This window comes from Condylura cristata, unplaced genomic scaffold, assembly GCF_000260355.1.
Source record: "Condylura cristata isolate star-nosed mole 26May11 unplaced genomic scaffold, ConCri1.0 scaffold00014, whole genome shotgun sequence".
NCBI classification, from domain to species: domain Eukaryota; kingdom Metazoa; phylum Chordata; class Mammalia; order Eulipotyphla; family Talpidae; genus Condylura; species Condylura cristata.
Window position 1 is genome coordinate 31,852,267 of NW_004567115.1, and position 20,461 is coordinate 31,872,727.

Sequence of the window (20,461 nt, forward strand, 5' to 3'; positions counted from 1 at the left end):
ATTTCCCTGAGTCAATCCTTAGTACTTGAACTTTCACAGAAAGTGGATTATTCCTCATTAATTCTTAAACCTTCCAGTATTTGTTGTTAGGAGACTTTTTAATACATGCCATTCCTATGGGTTTGAGATGTTATCTTCTTGAGGTTTTGATTTGTTTTTAATATCCCTCATTAAAAGTGAAAAACAATTTTTTTAAACATCTATTGGTATTTTGGATATCAGTTTTAGAGAACAGAGTATTCAGGCCTGTTGCTATTTAGTAACTGGGTTTTCTACTGTTAAATTGAATAAGTTTTATGTATCTTGACTATTCTCTCTTGTCAATGTTTAACATGAATATTTTATCATTCAGTAGGATGTCTTTTTAATCTATTTACATTTTCTTGTGCTGTGGTAAAAGCATTTTAATTTGAGGTAATCCCAATTGTTTTTATTTCTCTTGCAGAAGGGGTTAAGTCTCTAAAATCTCTGTTAGTAGTGATGTTATGAAGTATATTGCCAGTGTTTTCTGTTTTCTTCTATGTATTTTATTGTTGTGGGTCTTTTATCTAAATCTTTGATCCACTTTGATTTTATCTTTGTGTATGAAGTTAGTGTTCCAACTTCATTATTTTACATGTGTCTGCCCAGTTTTCCCAGCACCATTTGTTAAAGAGACACTCTCCAGTATATGGTCTGTTGTCAAAACAACAAAATTAGGTATTGATACATGCATGGATTCATTTCTGGGCTTTTAATTCTGCTTCATTGATCTATATGTCTATTTTTTCTTCCAATGCCATATTAGTTACTCTTGTGTTACAGTAAGCACTCATTTTTAGTATAAAGGAACAAATATGAAATTATAGGTGTTCTCTTCATGTTCTGTTTTGTTTAGATGAATAATGTGACAACAGACTATTGTCTTGACATCATAAGGAAATTTGAAGTTTCTGAAGAAAATAAGGCGAAAAATGTTCTTGGCATAGAAGGTAAACTAAAGAATGTTCTTAGTTATTTCTTTTTGAATCATTCAACTGTGTTAAGGTCTAGCAAAATTTTTAGGACAGCAAATCAGTAGGTAACGACCTAATACAGGCCGGCAAACACGTTTTCTACAAAGAAGATGTCTTGACATTGCTATTTGTCTTATTTTTACAATGATATATGTTTTCTACTTTTAGCAAGTTAATTTGATACCACTAGTTATGATAGGTGGCAAGAAATATTTAGCCTTTTCTCAAATGGCTGCTTTGGAAGTAGTCTCAAACTGATAATATTATAAAAGAGAATTTGATTCTAACACTAGTATCTTATGAAACTAGCACCTTATGAAGCTAGTAAGCTTATATGTTTCTTAGAAAATGTTGGCAACAAACTTATTTTACCTCCTAGGGGTATTAGAGAGCTTTACTGGAAGCACAAATTTTGCTAATGTAACTGTCTCATCTTATAGTTACCCACAGTTACACACTTAGAATCTAACTTATAGAATTTTATATATAAATAATATAAACATAGCTACATATATGTATAAGTAGTTAAATATGTGGGCTAATAAACTGCAGGTTCCTACTCAAGAGGAGGCTCTCCCAGGCAGAGAGATTATCTTCAGGAAACATCACTGGCTGTCCTGTGCTCAGTACCATCCAAAGACATAGCTTGTCTTTTCATGTCAGCTGGTTGACCTTCTATTTCCTCTACTCCCAGACCATGTGTAGACAAGGGGACTTTGATACCATGTGTTTGCTTCATGGAGTGAAGGGTAGTTAAATAAAGAAGAATAATTTAACAGTTATATCATTAAAAAATCATCTTAAAAGAACTTGAGGAGATAAATTCATTTGAACCTTCACTAAGAAAGGAATCCTTTCCTTATTAGGACCCTAAAGATGAAATTAAACATGATTTGTCAACGTTGGCCATAAACAATTGAAAAACTGTAGAACTCGCAGTGTGACCTGCATTAATCTTCAAGCACAGTTTCATATGTATGAAGTGTGCCAGTCATAACACCTCCCAAACCAATAATTGCATTTTGAAATTAGGCCAGGTCTGACTTTTGACCTGATGCCCCAGCAAGACTATGTTACTGACAATAGTCCATTCCAAGTTACCCAAATAACCTATTAAATTGCTAATTGGTCGTTGTATATCTTAGGAGAAAGATGGCTATAGCCCTAAATCAGACACCTGGTGGGCGACCTTGCATAACATAGGTACTGACCTGCTTTGTAGTAAGCCCTCTCCATTCACTGAATGTTCTCAAGCCTGATTTTTGCAAAGTTGTATATCGATTGTTACTCCCCCAATGTTTTGGACATCGACTGACGTGAAGCAAGTCTCTCATTGACCCAGTTTCTCCTAGGAGAGCTGAACTAAGGGTACATAAAATAATCACCAAGAACACACTCTGACTTTTTTGTCCTTGGATGAGTCACTTGAATACATACACTTTTAAGGCTCAGGTGCTTCACTCTTTCTTCCAAAGGCTTCACGAACTTCATGCGCAGTCCTGCCTGTGACATATTTAACCCACTGCACCATGAAGTGTACCAGGACATGGACCAGCCCCTCTGCAACTACTACATCGCATCCTCCCACAACACTTACCTGACTGGGGACCAGCTCCTTTCTCAGTCCAAAGTGGACATGTACGCACGGGTGCTGCAGGAGGGCTGCCGCTGTGTGGAAGGTACGTGCTGGAGCTCTGAGGTGCGCTGTGAACAAGCCTTAGTCAGTCAGGTCCAGTTAGCCTGACTCCTCACGCCTCAGTCAGGATGGAGATGTGTACTCGAAGTTGGGAAGCACACCTTCGGTTGTGAAAAATTGGGATATTTTTGATTAAAGAAAAAAATAGTTCAAGATAATTGTTTTCAAGAAACTTTATGTTCCAGCTACTAGTCAACATTTATTAAATTGCTAGTAGGTTCCTGGGGGGAAGAATGGAAATGTAAGACTTGGTTTTTGTCTTCAAGGAACTCATAGTCTCGAAGGAGGGGTGGACTTTAAAAGTAATAGTATGGTGTGAGAATTTTACAGTTGAATCTTACGTATGGTAGAGAAGTGGTATGGAGAGTAAGGTGGGAGGTCAGAGGTGAGGAGAAATTGGGTAGGCAGGGAAGGTAGATTTATGTCAGTCACAAAGGGGTTTGACTGCTGTGGGATGGATTTCAATTTTAGCGTTTGGTGATGAGGATCCACTGAAGTGCTTTAAAATATGAAGCGACAGGATCAGATTTGCAGCAGTGTAGGAAGATAATTTTTTTTAGGACATGTGTTTGTGAAGGGAGTGGAGGTGATGTCAAAGCAAGAATGGTGGGAAGATTGCTGAAATGATTCATAAAAAGGCCTGAGAGATGAGGGATCAGAGAGGATGAACATGAATTTCAGTTTTGCTTCTGTTGAGGTTACAGTGCCTTTTTAACTTTGACACGGACATTTTAACAATTGGATAACAATATCTGAACTCCATAGAAGGATTCAGGCAAAATAAAGATTCCAGAATTCTGAGTTTTGTATGTAACTGTTAAAATTATATCAGTGTATACTCTCACTGAGGGGGGTAATGTTGTGGAGGACTAAAGTCAGTGTAATGTTTAAAGCAGAAAAAGCTCGAGGGTAAATGAGGGCGGCTCACACAAATTGGCCTCTTTTGACCAATCTGGTTGCATTTGGTAGCTGGGAGTTGATTGGTGTCATTTGCTATGTAGCCTGGTGGCAAGTTCATGGGAAGGTAGGGTGGTTAGTCTGCTGGGGGGGAGCGACTAAGCATTTTACGTATAGAAGAAGACTTAGTGCAGGGTGGGAAGGTTTTAACTAAAAGTGGCTGTCAAAAATGATAAACCAGACACTTAAAAATTGCTATAGAAAAGGCCACTTGGAAGCTACCAGAAAAGTCAACCTACATAAAATAAGGTCTTAAGAGGTTTTTTTTTTTTCAAATGGAATATTCTTTCTCCCCCCCCCGTTTTTTTTTTTTTTCTTTCTTAAAGATTTACTTATTTATTCATATAAGAACTTGGTTTCAGGCCAGAGTTGTGAGGATGAGTGGATTCACCAGAGACAGAGTGGGGAGCAGAACAGGCAGATGGACGAAGTACACTGCTGAGGGGAGCAGCTGGCGGGTCAGGAGAGGTCTGCCGCGCCATGTGGGTCACCTCCGGGGCAGGTGGGGATCGAACTCATGCGAAAGTGGCTTTAGCATCTTGGTGCTGTGCTTTAACTCGCTGCACCACCAGGAAGGGCCTGAGAATTTTTTTTTTTTTTTTTAATGACAGTTGTTTAGAATTAACAGCAAAGACTTGGAGACTACCTTTTGGTTCTATGATTTCTGCAAAAATTATCTGTGAGAAAGGAAGTAGTGTCCTCCAGGGTAAGCTGATTGTTAGCCAAGACAAGGCAGTTGAGGGTGAACTCTGAAACATTTTGATGCTAAAAAAAGAGTTTGTTGTTGATGAAATGACAAGTCCTTGGGGTAAACGGGAGTTGTGTTTTGGTGGGGCTCTCCTGTGAGTCAGCAGTGGGTAGCAAGTTGGAGACAGTGCAGGACTGTGAGATAAGCCTGGTGACTGGGTGAACCTTTCTTTGTCAGAGAGTTTCTCATGTGAAGAATTTTCTGCTACAAAAGTGACAATAATTTTAGAAAGGTAAACTAATATATTTGAGAAATCCTAGATATTTAAAAACTATCTGCACACAGAATTATCGGGACTCTCCTGGGAATTTAGCCCTGGAAATTCATGCATTGATGTATGGCATTTTTTCAAGAGATGGCTGAGAGCACCTTCAGACAATAGTGACTGACAGTTGAGTAGTTTCAGCAACTAAATAATGAAGATGCTTATAAAATATTAACTTAAGGAGAAATCTGACAAGCGACAAAAGGTCTTGAGGTGATATTCTGCTCTCGGCCTTCAGTCAACACTTTGTTCACTCAATGCTCAACAAACTTTGCAGTCTGACCTTTCCCTGTGTCTGGGGGCCCCCTTTCATTGCATCCACAGTGATCGGTGTCCATCATTTTAACTGTTCACATTATCTTGAAATCCAGATATAGAAGATGGCTGTTAGTGGTTCTTGAATGTGATAGTCTGTTTTTGGCATTTTCACAGTCTTGAAAATTCTGTGTCCTGTGCTTGATTTCTTTTGCTTTCCCAGGCTTCCAGGCACCCTGCCTTCTGCTCTTTTGGATTCTCTGTTCAAAGTGTCTCCCTCAAGTTAACTATGTTCTCATCATCACCTATTTCTACTGAATGAAACTTCTAATACTCTAGTTTTGAGTTATTAAGAAGGAAAATTGTGTGATTAAGATAGTTTATAGTAAGGCACAAATGATTTTTAGTCTCTTTTTTTCCCCCAGTGGTCTTATAGTATTTTTTTTTTTAAGATTTATTTATTTGCTTATATAGAACTGGGGTACAGGCCAGAGATGCAGAGGGTGAGAGGGTTCACCAGAGACAGAGCGGGGAGCAGAACAGGCAGATCGACGAAGTACACTGCTGAGGGGAGCAGCGGGCGGGTCAGGAGAGGTCTGCCACGCCATGTGAATCTCCTCTGGGGTGGGCGGGAATCGAACTCATGAGAAGTGGCTTAAGCCTCTTAGTGCTGTGCTTTAACGCGCTCCGCCACCAGGGAGGGCCCTGGTCTTGTACTTTTAAAATGCAGACTTTTAGAAACTGTATACAGTAGATGAGATTGAATATCAACCTTCTCTTCGACCCTTTCTCTTCCTTCCTGAAAGTCACCAGAGTAATAGAAAGGAGCAACCTACCTGGCTATCCTAGTCTAAAAGGCTGCCTGCTCCAGATAGTCACACACACTGAGAATACACACAGCTGTGCGATACCTTTAAAGAAAATGCAGCCTCTCAAATACCTCTGTCACCAGTTTGTATCAACAAATGCCTCCCCTGTAACTGTTTTAATAATCCATAACTGGACAGTGAAAATCAATTTACTGTTTCTGGAAGTTTTTTTTTTTAATTAAACAAAAATATATATCTGGCAGACTTGGTTAGCTTTGTACTTGATCTATTTTCTCTTTGAAATTGTGCTTGTCATGTTGGCCTGCGATGTACTAGAGGGAGGAATGGACTGGAATAGGTTACCATGATTTTGGTCCTTTTGGTGGTCTAGATTCCTATCTAGTGCTTTCATCCCTTCTCTCCTAATTCTTACATTAAAGGAGATAAAGTCATCTCCTTAAGTGATGACTTCTGTAGGGTAGTGACTCAAGGTCCTGCAGCTGGGAAACTTGGAAGCTGGCATTTGAATCAGGTAGATTTGACGCCCTCATTTCACGGTTCTCCAGGAGGAGTGAGAGATAAGTGATGTGACTGGGCCTCTCAGGCAGCAAATGAGGGTCACTGGCCCAGGTTAGGCAGTCTAGGGAAAGGGTCATGAGTCCCAGAGTGAAGGGTGGCCATAAGGGTGACAGTGGCTAAGCTCGTGATTAGGGTTCATGTCTAAATATTTCAGTGCTCTGAGCACTTCATGTTGGATAACATGATCTTTTGTGTCTTAGTCCTCTGATTAGAAATCTTAGTTCTCATGGGAAGACTGAGCCCAGAGACATCTTTGTGTGGCCAGCCCGCTGTCCTCTCTCCACCATGGGTCCAATGAAATTGCATTTGTTCTTAAATAGCTGCAGTTAGGATTTAAAGACCTGATTCATAGGATGTAGCAGGTCTCATCAATATTTTTTGGAAGGAGGGATATTTTTTGGAAGCAGGCCTGCCAGCATCGCCCTGGGAGAGGGAGAGTAATGATTCTGGACAGTTTCTTTGTGTTGTGGCCCAAAGACTTTCTCCACTTTCCAGCTTCTGTTTTGATGGTGTTTGTTTTCCATTTCCATTAGTTCAGCTGCAGTAATGTTCTTGGTCAGGATATAGACGAAGTAGCTTGGGGAGGCTGGAAAGTCTATTCTGCTGAAGTGGGTTTGTCAGTAAACCATCGTGATAACATTTTTTACATGGCCTTTGATTCCTTTGATTTTTTAGTCTGAGTTGCTTAATAAATATGGATGTTCTGTCCAAGGGATTTTTACGCTCATTATGGAATTGATGTTGCATTGCACTTGTAATCGGTTTACAACCTTTTCTGTTACATCTGGGAGCTCTGTCAGGATGGGATGTTGTTAAGTTCTGTTATGGAAAGCTATTATGTTAGCTGCTTGGGTGGTCTTTAGAAGTGACCAGCTCTTTAGCGATTGCTTTTGGGGACCACTAATGTATGACCATATTGAGAAACAGCCCTGGGCTGTTTTGAAGTGAGGGGAATTGGTTTTGAAGATTTCTACCTTGCCAGCGTTCCCAGTACACCATTAACTCTTGAAGGAAAGTTCCCTGCCATTTAGACTTGGCTGTGAATGCTGGCAGTTTTTGACACTGTTACAATCCTCATTTAACAGACCAGTGATGGAAGCAGGCCCCAACACTAAACATCAGGGAGTCCATCCTCAAGCTCATTCTGCCTGGGTTGTGATATGAGCAGGAAGGCACCATGCTTGTGTGTGATCAATCATGTGGCACTATCTTTGCTATTTTGCAGTCTTTTTGTAAAGATAGTCATGTTGAGAAATCCTGTTATGCTTTTCCCCTCTGGTATGGAGGGGAAATGTTATAAATTACTAAAATTAGATATTTTTGAAATATATGTTCACACTTTCTACACTTATATCCAGAGACGAAGAATGTTGAAGACTTACCAAAAGAGGGCCAGGACTTCTTTGAGAAGATGCTTTTGATACATCTGACTTCATTTTCAGGCCTACAGGAGCAATTTAACCCTATTCTGTGTGTCTCCAAAGCATGGTCTTCTCAGCAGCATCTTTTGTTACCTGCCAGACTCTTTTGCATTTGAGTTGGCAGGGTTCTATGGGGCTCCTAGCTTAGCCCCGTGAGATTTATGAAAATGAAAGGGGCATGTCAGTCCTTAAATGAAAGAAGCAAAGGCATGGGGTGGGGGTGTCAGACTGTGTGTGAGGAAGCTTGCCTACCTGGGCATCTGTGAGGTGGGTATTGGAGAGAATAAGGTAAATTTATCAGACAGCAGCTAGGATATGTATTAAAGCGCACTAGTTCGTTTCACAATCAAAACTGAAATCTTTGTCTTAAAAACAATTGAAGTTTTTTTTTTTTCCTTAAAAAAATGAATGTTACTGATGGGTGAATCTTTTTATTTTTACTTTTTTTTTTTTTGTTTTATTGGTTTGCAGCACTATATGATGAGGGGAATAGATGCACACCTCCTCAGATGTATGTCACCACATCCCCCCATAAGGGATGACTCTGTCAAGCAGTGTCGTAGGGGTCCAGGCTCTTTCTGTTGTGTGGCTGTGCCATTGGTAGCACATGGCTTCTAAAGTCACAACAGACAGGAAAAAGCAATGATAATTGTGAAGGGTAGGTTTCATAAACTGTCCTGGTCATGGAGTGCATTATTTCTGCTCACATTTCAATGACTGTCCTACTGCAGGGGTGACTGGGAAATGTAGTCCAGCCATGTGCCAACATGGAAGAGGAACAGGCCATTGAAAGTCTAAGCGACTGGGATGTTGGGGCGTGGGGGTGGGGGGCAGGAGATGCTGTAGGATGTTTATTAGTCAATTGAGCACACACCTGCTATAAATTTATACCTATGATGTAAATACTATTTTTCTTTTATAGATAGGGGATGTGAGGTTTTAAATAATTAAATCATTAGCCTATAGATGTAAGTCTTGGCAGAGTCGAGAATTTGAATTTACAAAGTCAATGTTATTTTATATTACTGTGGAGCTAATATAATATAAATATACCTAATTAAAATATAATGAGTTTAAGTGTGAAATAATGAGAAACCCCATTAGTGACTTGAAACCTTAATTACTGAACAAGTGAAATTAGTAGAGAAACAACCTGCTAAGAAATATCACTGTTCTTGAGTACACTTGATTGGAGTTAGAGCAGTGTCGAATGAGAGTTTTTGATGAAAGCTAGGCTGCTTGTCATATGACATTTCAGTAACTATGAGTGCTCTGAAATATTCTGAAAAATGGGCCAGACCATCCATTTCTCTGTATGACATCTTTGTTGTAATCACATTATGTATGATCTCAAATAATAGACCTAAAATAATGTTTGCCTGAGATTTCCAGAAATGTTAGTGAGCCCCAACACCTTTGGGTTGTTGATGTAAAGTTCTGTTTTTGGCAGTTGACTGCTGGGATGGCCCCGATGGAGAGCCAGTAGTGCACCATGGCTACACTCTCACTTCCAAGATTCTCTTCAGAGACGTTGTGGAGACCATCAACAAGCACGCCTTTGTGAAGAACGAGTAAGTGAGCAGCACCAGGGCTCAGCCGCCTGGCCATGCAACCACACACTCTTCCCTGTTTATTTCCTCATTCCTCTCCTTCCTTCCCAAATAAGAAATGCCGGGAACAGGTCATGTGGGTTCCAAGTGTGTGCTGTCTCATGTTCCCTTTGTTCCTTAATTTGTCTCTCAGGCTGTGCCTCCCTGAAGCATGTTCTTGAAAATGTGACCTCAGCATTTCTAAACCTGATACCTAATTTCTATATTATAATCTGAAACACAAAGTGACAATTCTATCTTGGTCTCTAGACCTGACTGTCCCAAGAAGATGGGAGTGTTTAGAGTCCTCATATTAACTTGACTCTTCTTGGCATTTGGTATGTTGATTCTTTTCTTGTTCAGTGTTTTCACTCCATTATAACATTTTCTTCCATTGATAACTTTGCTCCTCTGTTTTTTCTTTTTTTTGGCCTCTGGTCTTTTCCATTTTCTTCTCCTTTAATAATCAGTATTTCCTTACTCGTTGCCTTTGATCTACTTTTTGGTTATTTGCCTGTAAGTCCAAACTTCTCAAGTTTTGGATCTATATGGAAATATTCTTGGCTAAAAAATCATCAGTGTATCCCTTCAGTACCTCAAAATGAGAAATGTCATTATTCACAAATTTATTGATCTCCTCCTAGTAGAACACTGTAAGGTGCGGGGAGATACAGCCCTGAACAAAGATGTGAGCTCTACTGCCAGGTGCTTACACCCCCTCACCCCAACTTGCCACCTCATTCTGCCACCTCTTCTTGCTCTGTTTCCTTTTCATCGACACTGTCTACCGGAGGCTTCAGCCAGAGGCTGGAATCTTCTAGAGTTAGTTCCTGATAATTTTACTTCTTATAGTATGTTTTTTTGACTAATGCCTTCTCTTCATTTTCACTCCCGCTTCGGTTCATTCTGCACTGATAGAGTATTTTTCTTTCTGAAAACATGAGCGTGATGTTGAAATCCTTAAGTCCTTTAAACTCCTTGTAGGACAGAAATGTCTTCCATGCCCTTTAAGGCCTGGCCTCTTCTTTCTTCTGCCATCATTGCACCACAGAGACAGACTTCTGCCTTTATCAGCTTTTTTTCACATTCCTCAGTGGCTTCAGCATGTTTACAACTCCCTCCTCACACATGTGCTGTCTTTCTGCCTGGAACACCACATTATTCCACCTTCCTGGCTTGTTCATTCTACAAGATTGCTAGAGCATTGTCACTCTGGCAAATGTATCGACACAGATAGTTGATTTAAATCTCCATTTGTTCTTAGCACCTTGAGCATATTTCTACCAGATCACATAGCATCCTATTAAAATTGTTGGCTGTGTGCCTTCTTGTAAGTCTTTGAGATTGTGAACTCATTGAAAACATGGACTATGACTTATTCCTTCTTTATTGTCCAACAAATGCTTGCATTATACCATTCATAGAGATGATTTTGAATTACAGGAGCAAATTAAAATGACAGTTTCATAAATTTAATTTTATAAGTTAGTGGCTTTAAATGTCTTTACTAATTGGGCATATTAATTAACCATGAGGATGAAATACTAAGACATTTGCTGCATAGCAAGTCTGGTTTGTGGTGTCTTCTATGTGGGAGAATTTCAAGCGCTGGCTTCTGACGGGTCATTGCTATCCCAATAGATATTAGTCTAAGCAAGTTGCTGAAGTAATCTGGCCACTGTTTCCCATACGTGAGTTGGGGTGTTAAGAAGACCTCCTTCCCCTATGCCTCGGATGATCCTCCAGTCACTGGGTAGAGGTTCAAGTTTGGGAATTCTTGGGAGAAAAACACTTTAAATCAAAACAGTTACTAAGTTTGTTTAGCAGGGTTTAAGAGTTGATTTTTTTCCTTTTCTTTCTTAAACTTCAGTTGCCTCTTACACCACAGCTTCTCAAACTTGGTATTCCTGGTATTTTCGGTCATATAACTGGTATGGAGAGTGGTCTTGTGCACTGTAGGAAGTTAGCAGCATCCTTCCCTCTGCCCCTAAAATCCCATAGCACCCTTCAGACTGCGACCAACAAGGAGGTCTTCAGATACTGACTAGAGTCCCTTTGGGGGAGGTCATTATCATCCCCTCTCCTACTGAGAAGCGTTGCTTTACACCAAGCACTATTTGACACAGACAAGCATTCTTATTGAGTTATAACTAATATTTAGACAAACACTTTTTACAAACAGATGGATAATTTAAAAATTTATCATCAGCATTCCCTGATGTGATGATGTAGACAACTCAAGACTGTTAGTTTGTTGTTGTTTTTCCTCTCTAACACCCTGGGGTAAAAAACATGTGAATACAGAAGAGCAAATGGATTATAGTCAGATAAACAGACCTACTTCAGTTTCCTTGGTTTAGTTCTTGTCTGACCCCGGAATCAGATTTTATAAAAGAGGGCAGAATGCAATTTCAGGAGGTCGTAGCTCATTTTGTAGGTTTGTGCTTGTCATGTGAGCTCAGAAATAACAATTTTCCCTTATATGAACAGATTAAAGCAATTATATAATGGTTTGCATATCCCATTACTTTGGAAGATAGGTGATGGGAGATTAGAAGAAACTCAAAGAGGGGAAAATAACCAAGTCAGAGAAGAATGATCACATCACCAGTCCTGGTTCCCTTTCTGCCTGGGCCCCTATCTCCTTGACTGTCTTGGGAAATCACTTGACTTGGGTCTCACTCTCTGTGCAGGAACATGAGTGAGGCAGAGTGAATGCTTGAGGTTCTTTTTTTCCTCCTTTCTGAAAGTCAAGACAAGTATAAAATTTTACATAAATGATTTGTGTCTGATTTAGGAAACTAAGTCATAAAGGAAATAAAGTTCCTTTATGTTAGTCCCAATAGTACTTTTCAAACTGTGGCTAATCATGTATTATCTGCATTTAAGTAATAGTCATTGATCTGTATTTAATATCTGTGCTTAATAATATTCATTGGCTTCTTAGTTGTCTCCAGGATTTTGGATAAATAAGACAAACTTACATATGCACTTTCTTGAAGTTTCTTGCTGCTCTTAAAATTATCTTTTTTTTTTTTTTTTTGAAGAGACATAACCTATGTACTCTTTCTGTGTGTGTGTGATGTAAAATTTTACACTAAGGCATCCCATATGGATTAGTATTTTGTTCAACCATCACACCTGGTAAAATATTCTCGGTTAGAGGAATTTTTTAAAAAATCTTTTCTATCTTCTGTCTTATATTAGAAGCATTTTAATTGCCACACCTCTGTCACTAGGACAGTAAGGACATAATAAATAAAGAATGGAATGATTCTTAAAAACCTGTGTGAGTTGATTGTGCTTGACACCTTCAGAGTGTATTTCTGTTTCCCCAGGTTCCCGGTTATCCTGTCCATTGAGAATCACTGCAGCGTCCAGCAGCAGCGGAAGATTGCACAGTACTTGAAAGGAATATTCCAAGATAAGCTGGATCTGTCAGCTGTAGACACAGGAGAGACCAAACAGCTCCCTAGCCCTCAGAGTTTGAAAGGCAAAATCCTAGTGAAGGTAATTACCTCAAGGAACGCAATAAAAAGCATTAGTGACAATAAAAAGCATTAGTGACCTTCTGAGCTCTTCCCCACCCCCCACAAAAATTAGAAAGAGAGTTATTATTCAGTGCCTGAGGGTTATCAGGTTCAATTATGTACCTTTTCCCAGTTTACTTACAGTCACACCTTCAGGAAAGGTCTGTTTTTGATTGAGCATGTATTCTGTGACTTGTTATGAGATACAGTAAGCTAAGTATTTAATATTTAGTCTGATAGTTCACAATGGGGAAAAATGTGAGCGTAGGAGCCTGGGGTTCAAGAGAAGTTTCCTGTTGTCCATATCTGAAAGTATTTCTTTCAGATTCTTCTCTCCCATTTCAAGCTCCAATAATTGTCTGTCTGTCAAAAAAAAAAAAGATCTTCATGGTTGATCAGCTTTGGTTATGTAAGTGCGAAGAGCTGGCTTCAAAGAGGAGCAGAGGCTCAGACATAATGCCCCACAGGACTTGTCTGCCTGTGAAGCAGGGGGAGGGGAACAGAGTGGTATTTCATAACAGATTTTCTGAGGGAGGAAACTTACTATCTGCTGTGAACACTTATTAATTCAAGGACTAGCCAGAAAGATAGTTCCCTGAGTTTTCAGGTAACTGACTTTGTGATCTTGCTTAATTCCAGTTAATTTTGTGTATTTGGACTAAAATCTGCTTAGATCATTGGATTGTTCTGAGAAAAGAAACCCTAGGAAGAGCAGAAGGGTATTCTCATTCAAGCTGGATTCTATTTTATCTTAACAGGGGTGTGTGCAAATACCCAGTTATCACATAGGAGACATAGGAATGTCAGTGAAACAGTGTCATTTCCTAGCAAGACTTTCTTAGAGGCTTGAAGGGAGGGTAACAAGTGCGGACGGTGCGAAACCTCCATCTTTGGAATTAGTCTCAGCCTGTTTTTCTGTCAGACGAGAACTGTAGACTGCATGCATCAAAGAGGCATTGTCAGGCATTTGTATGTGTGGAAGCCTCCTGAATAAAAGCTTCAAATAATGCAAGAGGTGAATTTTAAGTTTTTGCTAAAGCAAACTCTTGTGGTGGGTTAGAAAGCTAAATGTCACAGTGACAACTGTGTAAATATTTTCTTGTTTCTTAAATGGTCTGTAGCTAACAGGCAGGAGGTTAAGTACAGAATAAATGCCTTGATTGAAAATCCTCCCTTTTGGACAGTAGAACTTCAGATACAGATTTTGGCCTTCTGCATCCCTAGACTTTAGGTCATTGTGCAGAATGTTTCTGGGCTCATGGCTGTGTGTGGACGAAGTGTAGCCGGACGCTAGGGGCCGATCAGAAACAGGCTGGGGTACTGTGGACAGCTAAGGCTTCTGAGGACCACTTGCAAGTAGCAGCATTCTTTAGACTTTGAGGTTTCCTAGATTTAACACCGGTGCATTCCCATTTGAGACAAAAACAAGAGAACCAATTTTCCTATGTTCCATTAGCGTCAGAGCAGTTTCTGCCCAAAGGCAGCATTTTAACGGCTGTTTAGCTATTTTGGAGATGGGTGAGGTGTTTACTACTATAGCTGCATCCTATACACTTTCCAACTGTTGGGTGGGTCTTCATTTTCATCTACTCTGGACCCTTAAAATAATGCATGGACATGAATGCCTCAGCTCAGAATTACCTTGTTTTAAGCGATGGCATAGATAGAAGTGAAAAGTTCTGCCTCTTTAAATCGACTCATAAATATATATTTCATCTATACACATATATGTATTTATAGGTCATATTATATAATATATATGGAATGTGTGTGTGTGTCTGTGTGTGTGTATTCTTCCTGAAAAAGAAGAGTATAGTTGTCACTTTGCAGACAGCAGATACCTATAAGGAATAATATAATATTGGTACAGATGCAAGTTCATTCTCACCTTTTTAATCCTATAAGCAGCACTTTGTAAGCTTAAGACAATCTTTAAACCTCCAAACCCCAAGAATTTGTATTCTTGATATAATTTATATTTTCATCTAATTCATGATTGAATCAGCTTTGATACCACCCCTGTGTTTAGGACCTGAGGTCAAGAGCTTTGTGTATTAGGAAGGTACAGGAACCCTGGGAAGGGGATTTTTCAAAAAATATTTCCTGTTCTGCAGTGCTATGGAGGGAGGAAGTGGGTTGAAGGGAAGATTCGGAAAGCTGAAGAAGGGCCAGTAATAGCATGGAGAGTAGGAGTATTGCATGACACCGGAGCTCAACTTCAGAGAAAACTGGTCCATTTGGGGTATTTAGAAATGTACCTCTATTTTTGGTTGTCAGGCATATGAGTGTCCTTCTATGTTGAAGGAATTCTTCCCCTCCCCTATGTTTTGTTGAGTTCCTTCACTGGAACTAAAAATGCCAGACACTTGCCTCTCTTTGAGCCAGGGTGTGGGCACACGGTCCAGCTGCCACCATTTTGACTGAATGTGACTCAGACATCAAAGTAGAAGTAGGGGAGATGAACCCAAGCCAACGCCACCCTCGTGAGGGGTGGCGGAGGTGGTGGCATTTGCATTTGGGGTGCAGGACCGTCTCTGGAGTTAGTTCCTGGCATCCACTCTGTGAATAATAGAATCAAAAGTTCTGAGCTTATTTGTGTTGTTCACAGTGTCTTCTGAAGTTAATTCCTCCCCATCACGTTGGTTGGTGGCCATGTTAGCTGTAACTGCATGCCAATGTACCTCCAAACCTAGCATCTCACGACAATGCACATTTTTCTACAGTTTCTTTGCCCTGGCAGGTCCTTTTTTCTGTCAAGGTCCCTCTCAAGAGGTTGCAATCAAGGTGCTCTAGAGAGGAGAGGCATGAAGGCCGGCGAGCTGGATGGTCCCGTCCAGAAGTGCCATCCATCATTCCTGCCATATCTCCTTGTCAGAAGTGGGACCCTGGGGCCACATTCAAGGGCAAGGATTGTAGAAGGGCACGAGCAATGAGAGGTTGGAACCGTTAGGGCTATTTTAGAGGTTTCCACCCTCCCTCACTCCCTTTAGAAGATTCTGGGAGCAATTCAGCTTCCTATTAATATTTCTGCTTGCAAATAAGAAGCTGTACTGATACAGATGGTTCGCTGCCCTGGGAACCTTATCAGACCCTGGATTCACTCTCTGCTGCTGCTTTTTATTCACTTTTACTTTTCCTGAATATAAATTGGGAAAAGGAGAAAATAAGTATTAGCCACAGCGATGTTTACCAAGAGATTCTCTGAATCTTTGGCCATGCTTGGTGCCTGTGTTTTTCCAAATCATTAGGGTCATTTTGTGGATGTAATTCTATAACTTGGGTTTCTTGTTATATTTTATTGTTTCCTGATGTCATAAAGCTCCTGATTTCTAAAATGTGTCATGTGAGGGCATGTTCCATCTGGGCAGGGGTCTCTTGGCCTGGCACAAGGAGTGGAAGAAAGGGCTCAACCACCTGCCCCGAGGGCAGGGGGTAGGCCGTGCTTGCCCTGAAGAGTCATTTAGCTTTTAAAAGATGCCTGATCTGATTGTTTATTTGTAAATGTATTGTCCCTAATTCACTATATTCATTTGAAAGTAATAAACCTGCCTTGTGATAGCCTCTTCCCCCTACTTTTGCTCCAGTCCAAATTAGATGTCTCCTAATTAGTTTGAGGTCATGATAGGCCAAGAGGTATCACATTCTGTTTTCAATTGCCACTGTTTATATTTGTGGTAAAATACACATAAGATAAAATTTGCCTACGATCTTACTCGCTTTACACTTGCAGCTCAAGGTACGTAAGTACCTTGACATTGTAAATAACCCCCCTCCAGAACTCCGCATGTTGTGAAATCAAAGGTCTACACCAACTCTCTGTAGTCCTCTCTGCCCAGCTCCTGGTAACTACCATCCTACTTTCTGTCTATATGCACTTGTCTCCAGGGTTCCTCAGATCATTGGAATTACATAGTATTTGTGCGATGATTTTTTTTTCACTTACCCGGATGTCCTCAAGGTTCATCATGTTATAGCATGTGTCAGAAGGCCCTTCCCTTTTAAGGCTGTGTAGTATTCCATTGTACACCTGGACTACCTTTTGTTAATCCATTTATCTGTCAGTGTACTCTGCATTGCTTCCTCCTCTGGCTGTGAATTTATACTCATTTTAAAAGCAGGTGTCTTGTTTCATTTCAGGGCAAAAAGTTGCCATATCACCTTGGGGATGATGCAGAGGAAGGGGAAGTTTCTGATGAAGACAGTGCAGATGAAATTGAAGATGAGTGCAAGTTCAAACTCCATTATGTAAGTTCCAAAGCCTGAGTCTTATCGTCCATGTGCTGCAGGAAAAATTGCTGTTGTGTTGGAATTTTTATGAATATGGTGACAGTCGATAAAAAGTGGTATTTATTGAGAATTACTTGTTCGCTGGCACACAGGCACATGAATATTTGTTGAAAGAATGGGTCAAGATTCTTGTTTCTTAGGGTTGGAAGGAATGTTAGTGATAAACCCATCTGACCCTCTTCTCAGGGATAACGTCCTCTCAAATACAGCTTAGTCAAGACTCAAAGTGCAGTTGGAAATGTCATGTCTTTGGTAGAGTAAGCTGGCTTTGGCATCATCTCCTTCAATGGTGTCAGAAGCCCCTGATACTGCCGCCTGCCCAGGCTGTACCCATCCTTGCCCTGGGAAATTGCCCCCAACCAGGGCTCTTCCAGATGTGGGACTTTTGGGTAAATCATTAATCTGTCATATCCTAGTTAAAATGGTATTGTTTATCTGGTTGATGCTTCAACCCTTTGTGGCAAGTCAAGGAGCTCTGTAGAAAAGCACAGTGTAGCAAGGTTATCCCAGGGGAATGCTAGTTCAAGAGACACCCTCCTGGGTGGCGGTGAGGGAGGTGGCGGTAGGATTTTTTGCCCAGCCTCTCTTCTGCAGCTCACATGATGGCAAGAAGCACCTCACAACCAGAGTGGCTCTGCTCATGTCAGTCTGTTGCAGAGTTTGAAGTTTCATTTCTACAGAAAAGTGGTATTTCTCTCGGCATTATTAGGTCTGTTACAGTGCCCTCAAATACATTTTGTATAAAATCTTCTAATTTACATCATTGACTTGAATTATCTGATTGTTAAGAACAGTCCTCTTTCTTCTTGATAATAGGTAAGTGATGGCTCCTGAATATACCACAGGGAGCCAGCATAATTTTCAAAGGAGCAAGAGCTTAACAACAACTGAAATCTTAGTAGACACAACTGCCTTTGGCTTCAGTGAGCTGAAAAGGAATGAGTTGGATAAGATTGAGCTTGAAGTGAATTAATTCTGTATTAATCTTTTGCATTTTAATAGTTTATAGGAGCTTAATTAAATGCCACTGACAAATATGGTTTACAGAAATTAATCTCATTAGATTCCTATAAGCGAAAACTTAATATTTTAAGTGGTTTCCTTTTTGGTTTTACAGATACTTGATATTTTCTTTTTTTTAAAGATTTACTTATTTATTCATACAGAACTGGGGTACAGGCTAGAGGTGCAGTGGCGGTGAGAGGATTCACCAGAGACAGAGTGGGGAGCAGAACAGGCAGATCCACGAAGTACACTGCTGAGGGGAGCAGCGGGCGGGTCAGGAGAGGTCTGCCTTGCCATGTGGTCACCTCCGGGGCAGGCGGGAATCGAACTCATGCGGAAGTGGCTTTAGCTTCTTAGTGCTGTGCTTTAACCCGCTGTGCCATCAGGGAGGGCCAATACTTGATATTTTTATAATTATGTGAGATTATGGATAATTTAGCTCTGTAATTTTTTTTTTAAGCTAGCTCTGTAATTTTAACCTTATTTTATAAACTAGATTTTTGTCTCTGGTTTTTATTTTCTTTGCATCTTGCTTTCCAAATCTTTTGGTTGTCAACTCAGAGTAGTCTATCATTTGAAAAAAAGGATCAGAGAAATTAATTTGATGGAGTTATGTGTTTTAGGCACTGATTTTAGTGAAAAGGAGTGGTGGAAATTTAACTATCACCATGGATTGATTTATTGTTCTGAGAAAAACCCAGAGTTTTCTAAATCTATCCACCTATATAATTTGTCATCAAATGTCAATAAACCTTCTAACTTTCACTGTGAAATAGCTGTAGTTATAAGAATTGTTAACTATAGTTTCATAGTCACTTTACCTGTGAAAACATCCGACTGAGTTCCTCTTATCTTCAAAGTGTCTGAATTGATTAATAGGAACTCACCCAGGCTGATAGGCCAGAACACGATTCTGTAAAGATCGAAATGATCTTTCACTTGGATTCTCGAATTCTGGCTTAGGTGAAATAGAGAGTACTTGAATAGAACAGTTGCACAGTGTTCTCTTTTTTTTTTTTATTAAAAAGTTTATTTTTACATCATTTTGCACATTTTTTTTTCATCTCAATTGTAATCCCCACGGGTTTCCCATCACATATCACCCCTGTGCCACAGTGCTCTCTTTGTTGGACATAGGAGAGGGTAAAAAGGAACCAGACTTCTAATGGACATATGTAAGAGTCTTACTCCACTTTCTCAAGCCTCTTTTCTCTGTTTTAGTTCTCCTGAGAAAAGAAAATACTGTCTTTAGGAATCCAATGTGTTATCCTATGATCAGTCAATTTATACTTGTCAACAGAGGGTTCAAATGCCTTATCTCAATGTTGAAGGTAAATTGTCTGATCTCAACCAAATACTTGGTCATTTTTCTGCACAAGTACATAGTTTACATCAACCCAATAATTACCTTGGAGGGCATTCTTAATCTCAGCTTTAAGTTAACTAAATGTGTTTAAATTTGCAAGTTTACTGCCATTAATAATGACTTTTGTTTCGCATTCATGGACACAGGAATAGTAACTCTCATGAGGCTTAAGGAAGACCACTTGCACATTCAACAAACTATTACTGAGCACCTTCTGTGGGATGTGACCACCGTGCTGTAGGTGTTGAGGCTGAGGTCAGTAGTCCAAGCAGCACAGATCTTTGCCTTCGTAGAATTTAAAGCAGACCAGGGGCTGGACTCTCTCAGCAGTCCCTCTTACTGCTAGTATCTGCTGTTACTTCTAAGGGATTCTAATTACTCCAAATATTTTTTGCTCATGTAATAAGTGCTTGCTTGTATTGAATTAGTTAAATCCTTTTAGCTACGGCCTCCTATTAGTTTGTGACTTTGGTCATAGAGAAAATCTGACTCATGATGGATAGAGAAGAAGGTAAAACTGGTGTGTTCAGTCAATCAAGAGTCATAGTTTACAGTCACAGGATAGTTTCCTTTCGGTTGCAGTAGGGCAATCTAACAGATTGGACTCTAGGGTCACCTCGCCATTATTCCTCTTTATGGGACCATCTTAATGTCTGGCTCTTACAGACTTGCCACCCCCATTTTCAACTTCACAGATATTTTTCCTGCTGTGTTCAGTTATCACATTTTTTTTTCAGTGCTCTCTTAATCTGTGTTTAATCAGCCTCTTATACACAAATATCAGCTCTTTATCTCTTAGAAAAAGTTCATTCCATAAACAATTTTTAACCAGTCTTAATAGAATAGCATGTGACGACGTTGTTAATCTGATTCCCTAAGACTGTCATTCAATCTGTGTGTCTCACACTAAATATTTTAAACATTTTCCTCCCTTCCAGCTACTTTTAGTATAGACTCAT

At 39.9% G+C, this 20,461-nt stretch overlaps 1 protein-coding gene across 1 annotated transcript in view; it reads left to right on the forward strand.

The window, feature by feature from the left end:
* The window catches only part of PLCH1 (phospholipase C, eta 1), a 126,011-nt gene that overhangs the window by 77,631 nt on the left and 27,919 nt on the right, over nucleotides 1-20,461 (forward strand). Inside the window, exons 6-10 of the mRNA XM_004682327.2 lie at nucleotides 878-971; nucleotides 2,471-2,674; nucleotides 9,176-9,296; nucleotides 12,653-12,824; nucleotides 16,982-17,089. Coding sequence (XP_004682384.1) covers nucleotides 878-971; nucleotides 2,471-2,674; nucleotides 9,176-9,296; nucleotides 12,653-12,824; nucleotides 16,982-17,089 — 699 coding nt within the window. The remainder of the gene's footprint in view (nucleotides 1-877; nucleotides 972-2,470; nucleotides 2,675-9,175; nucleotides 9,297-12,652; nucleotides 12,825-16,981; nucleotides 17,090-20,461) is intronic.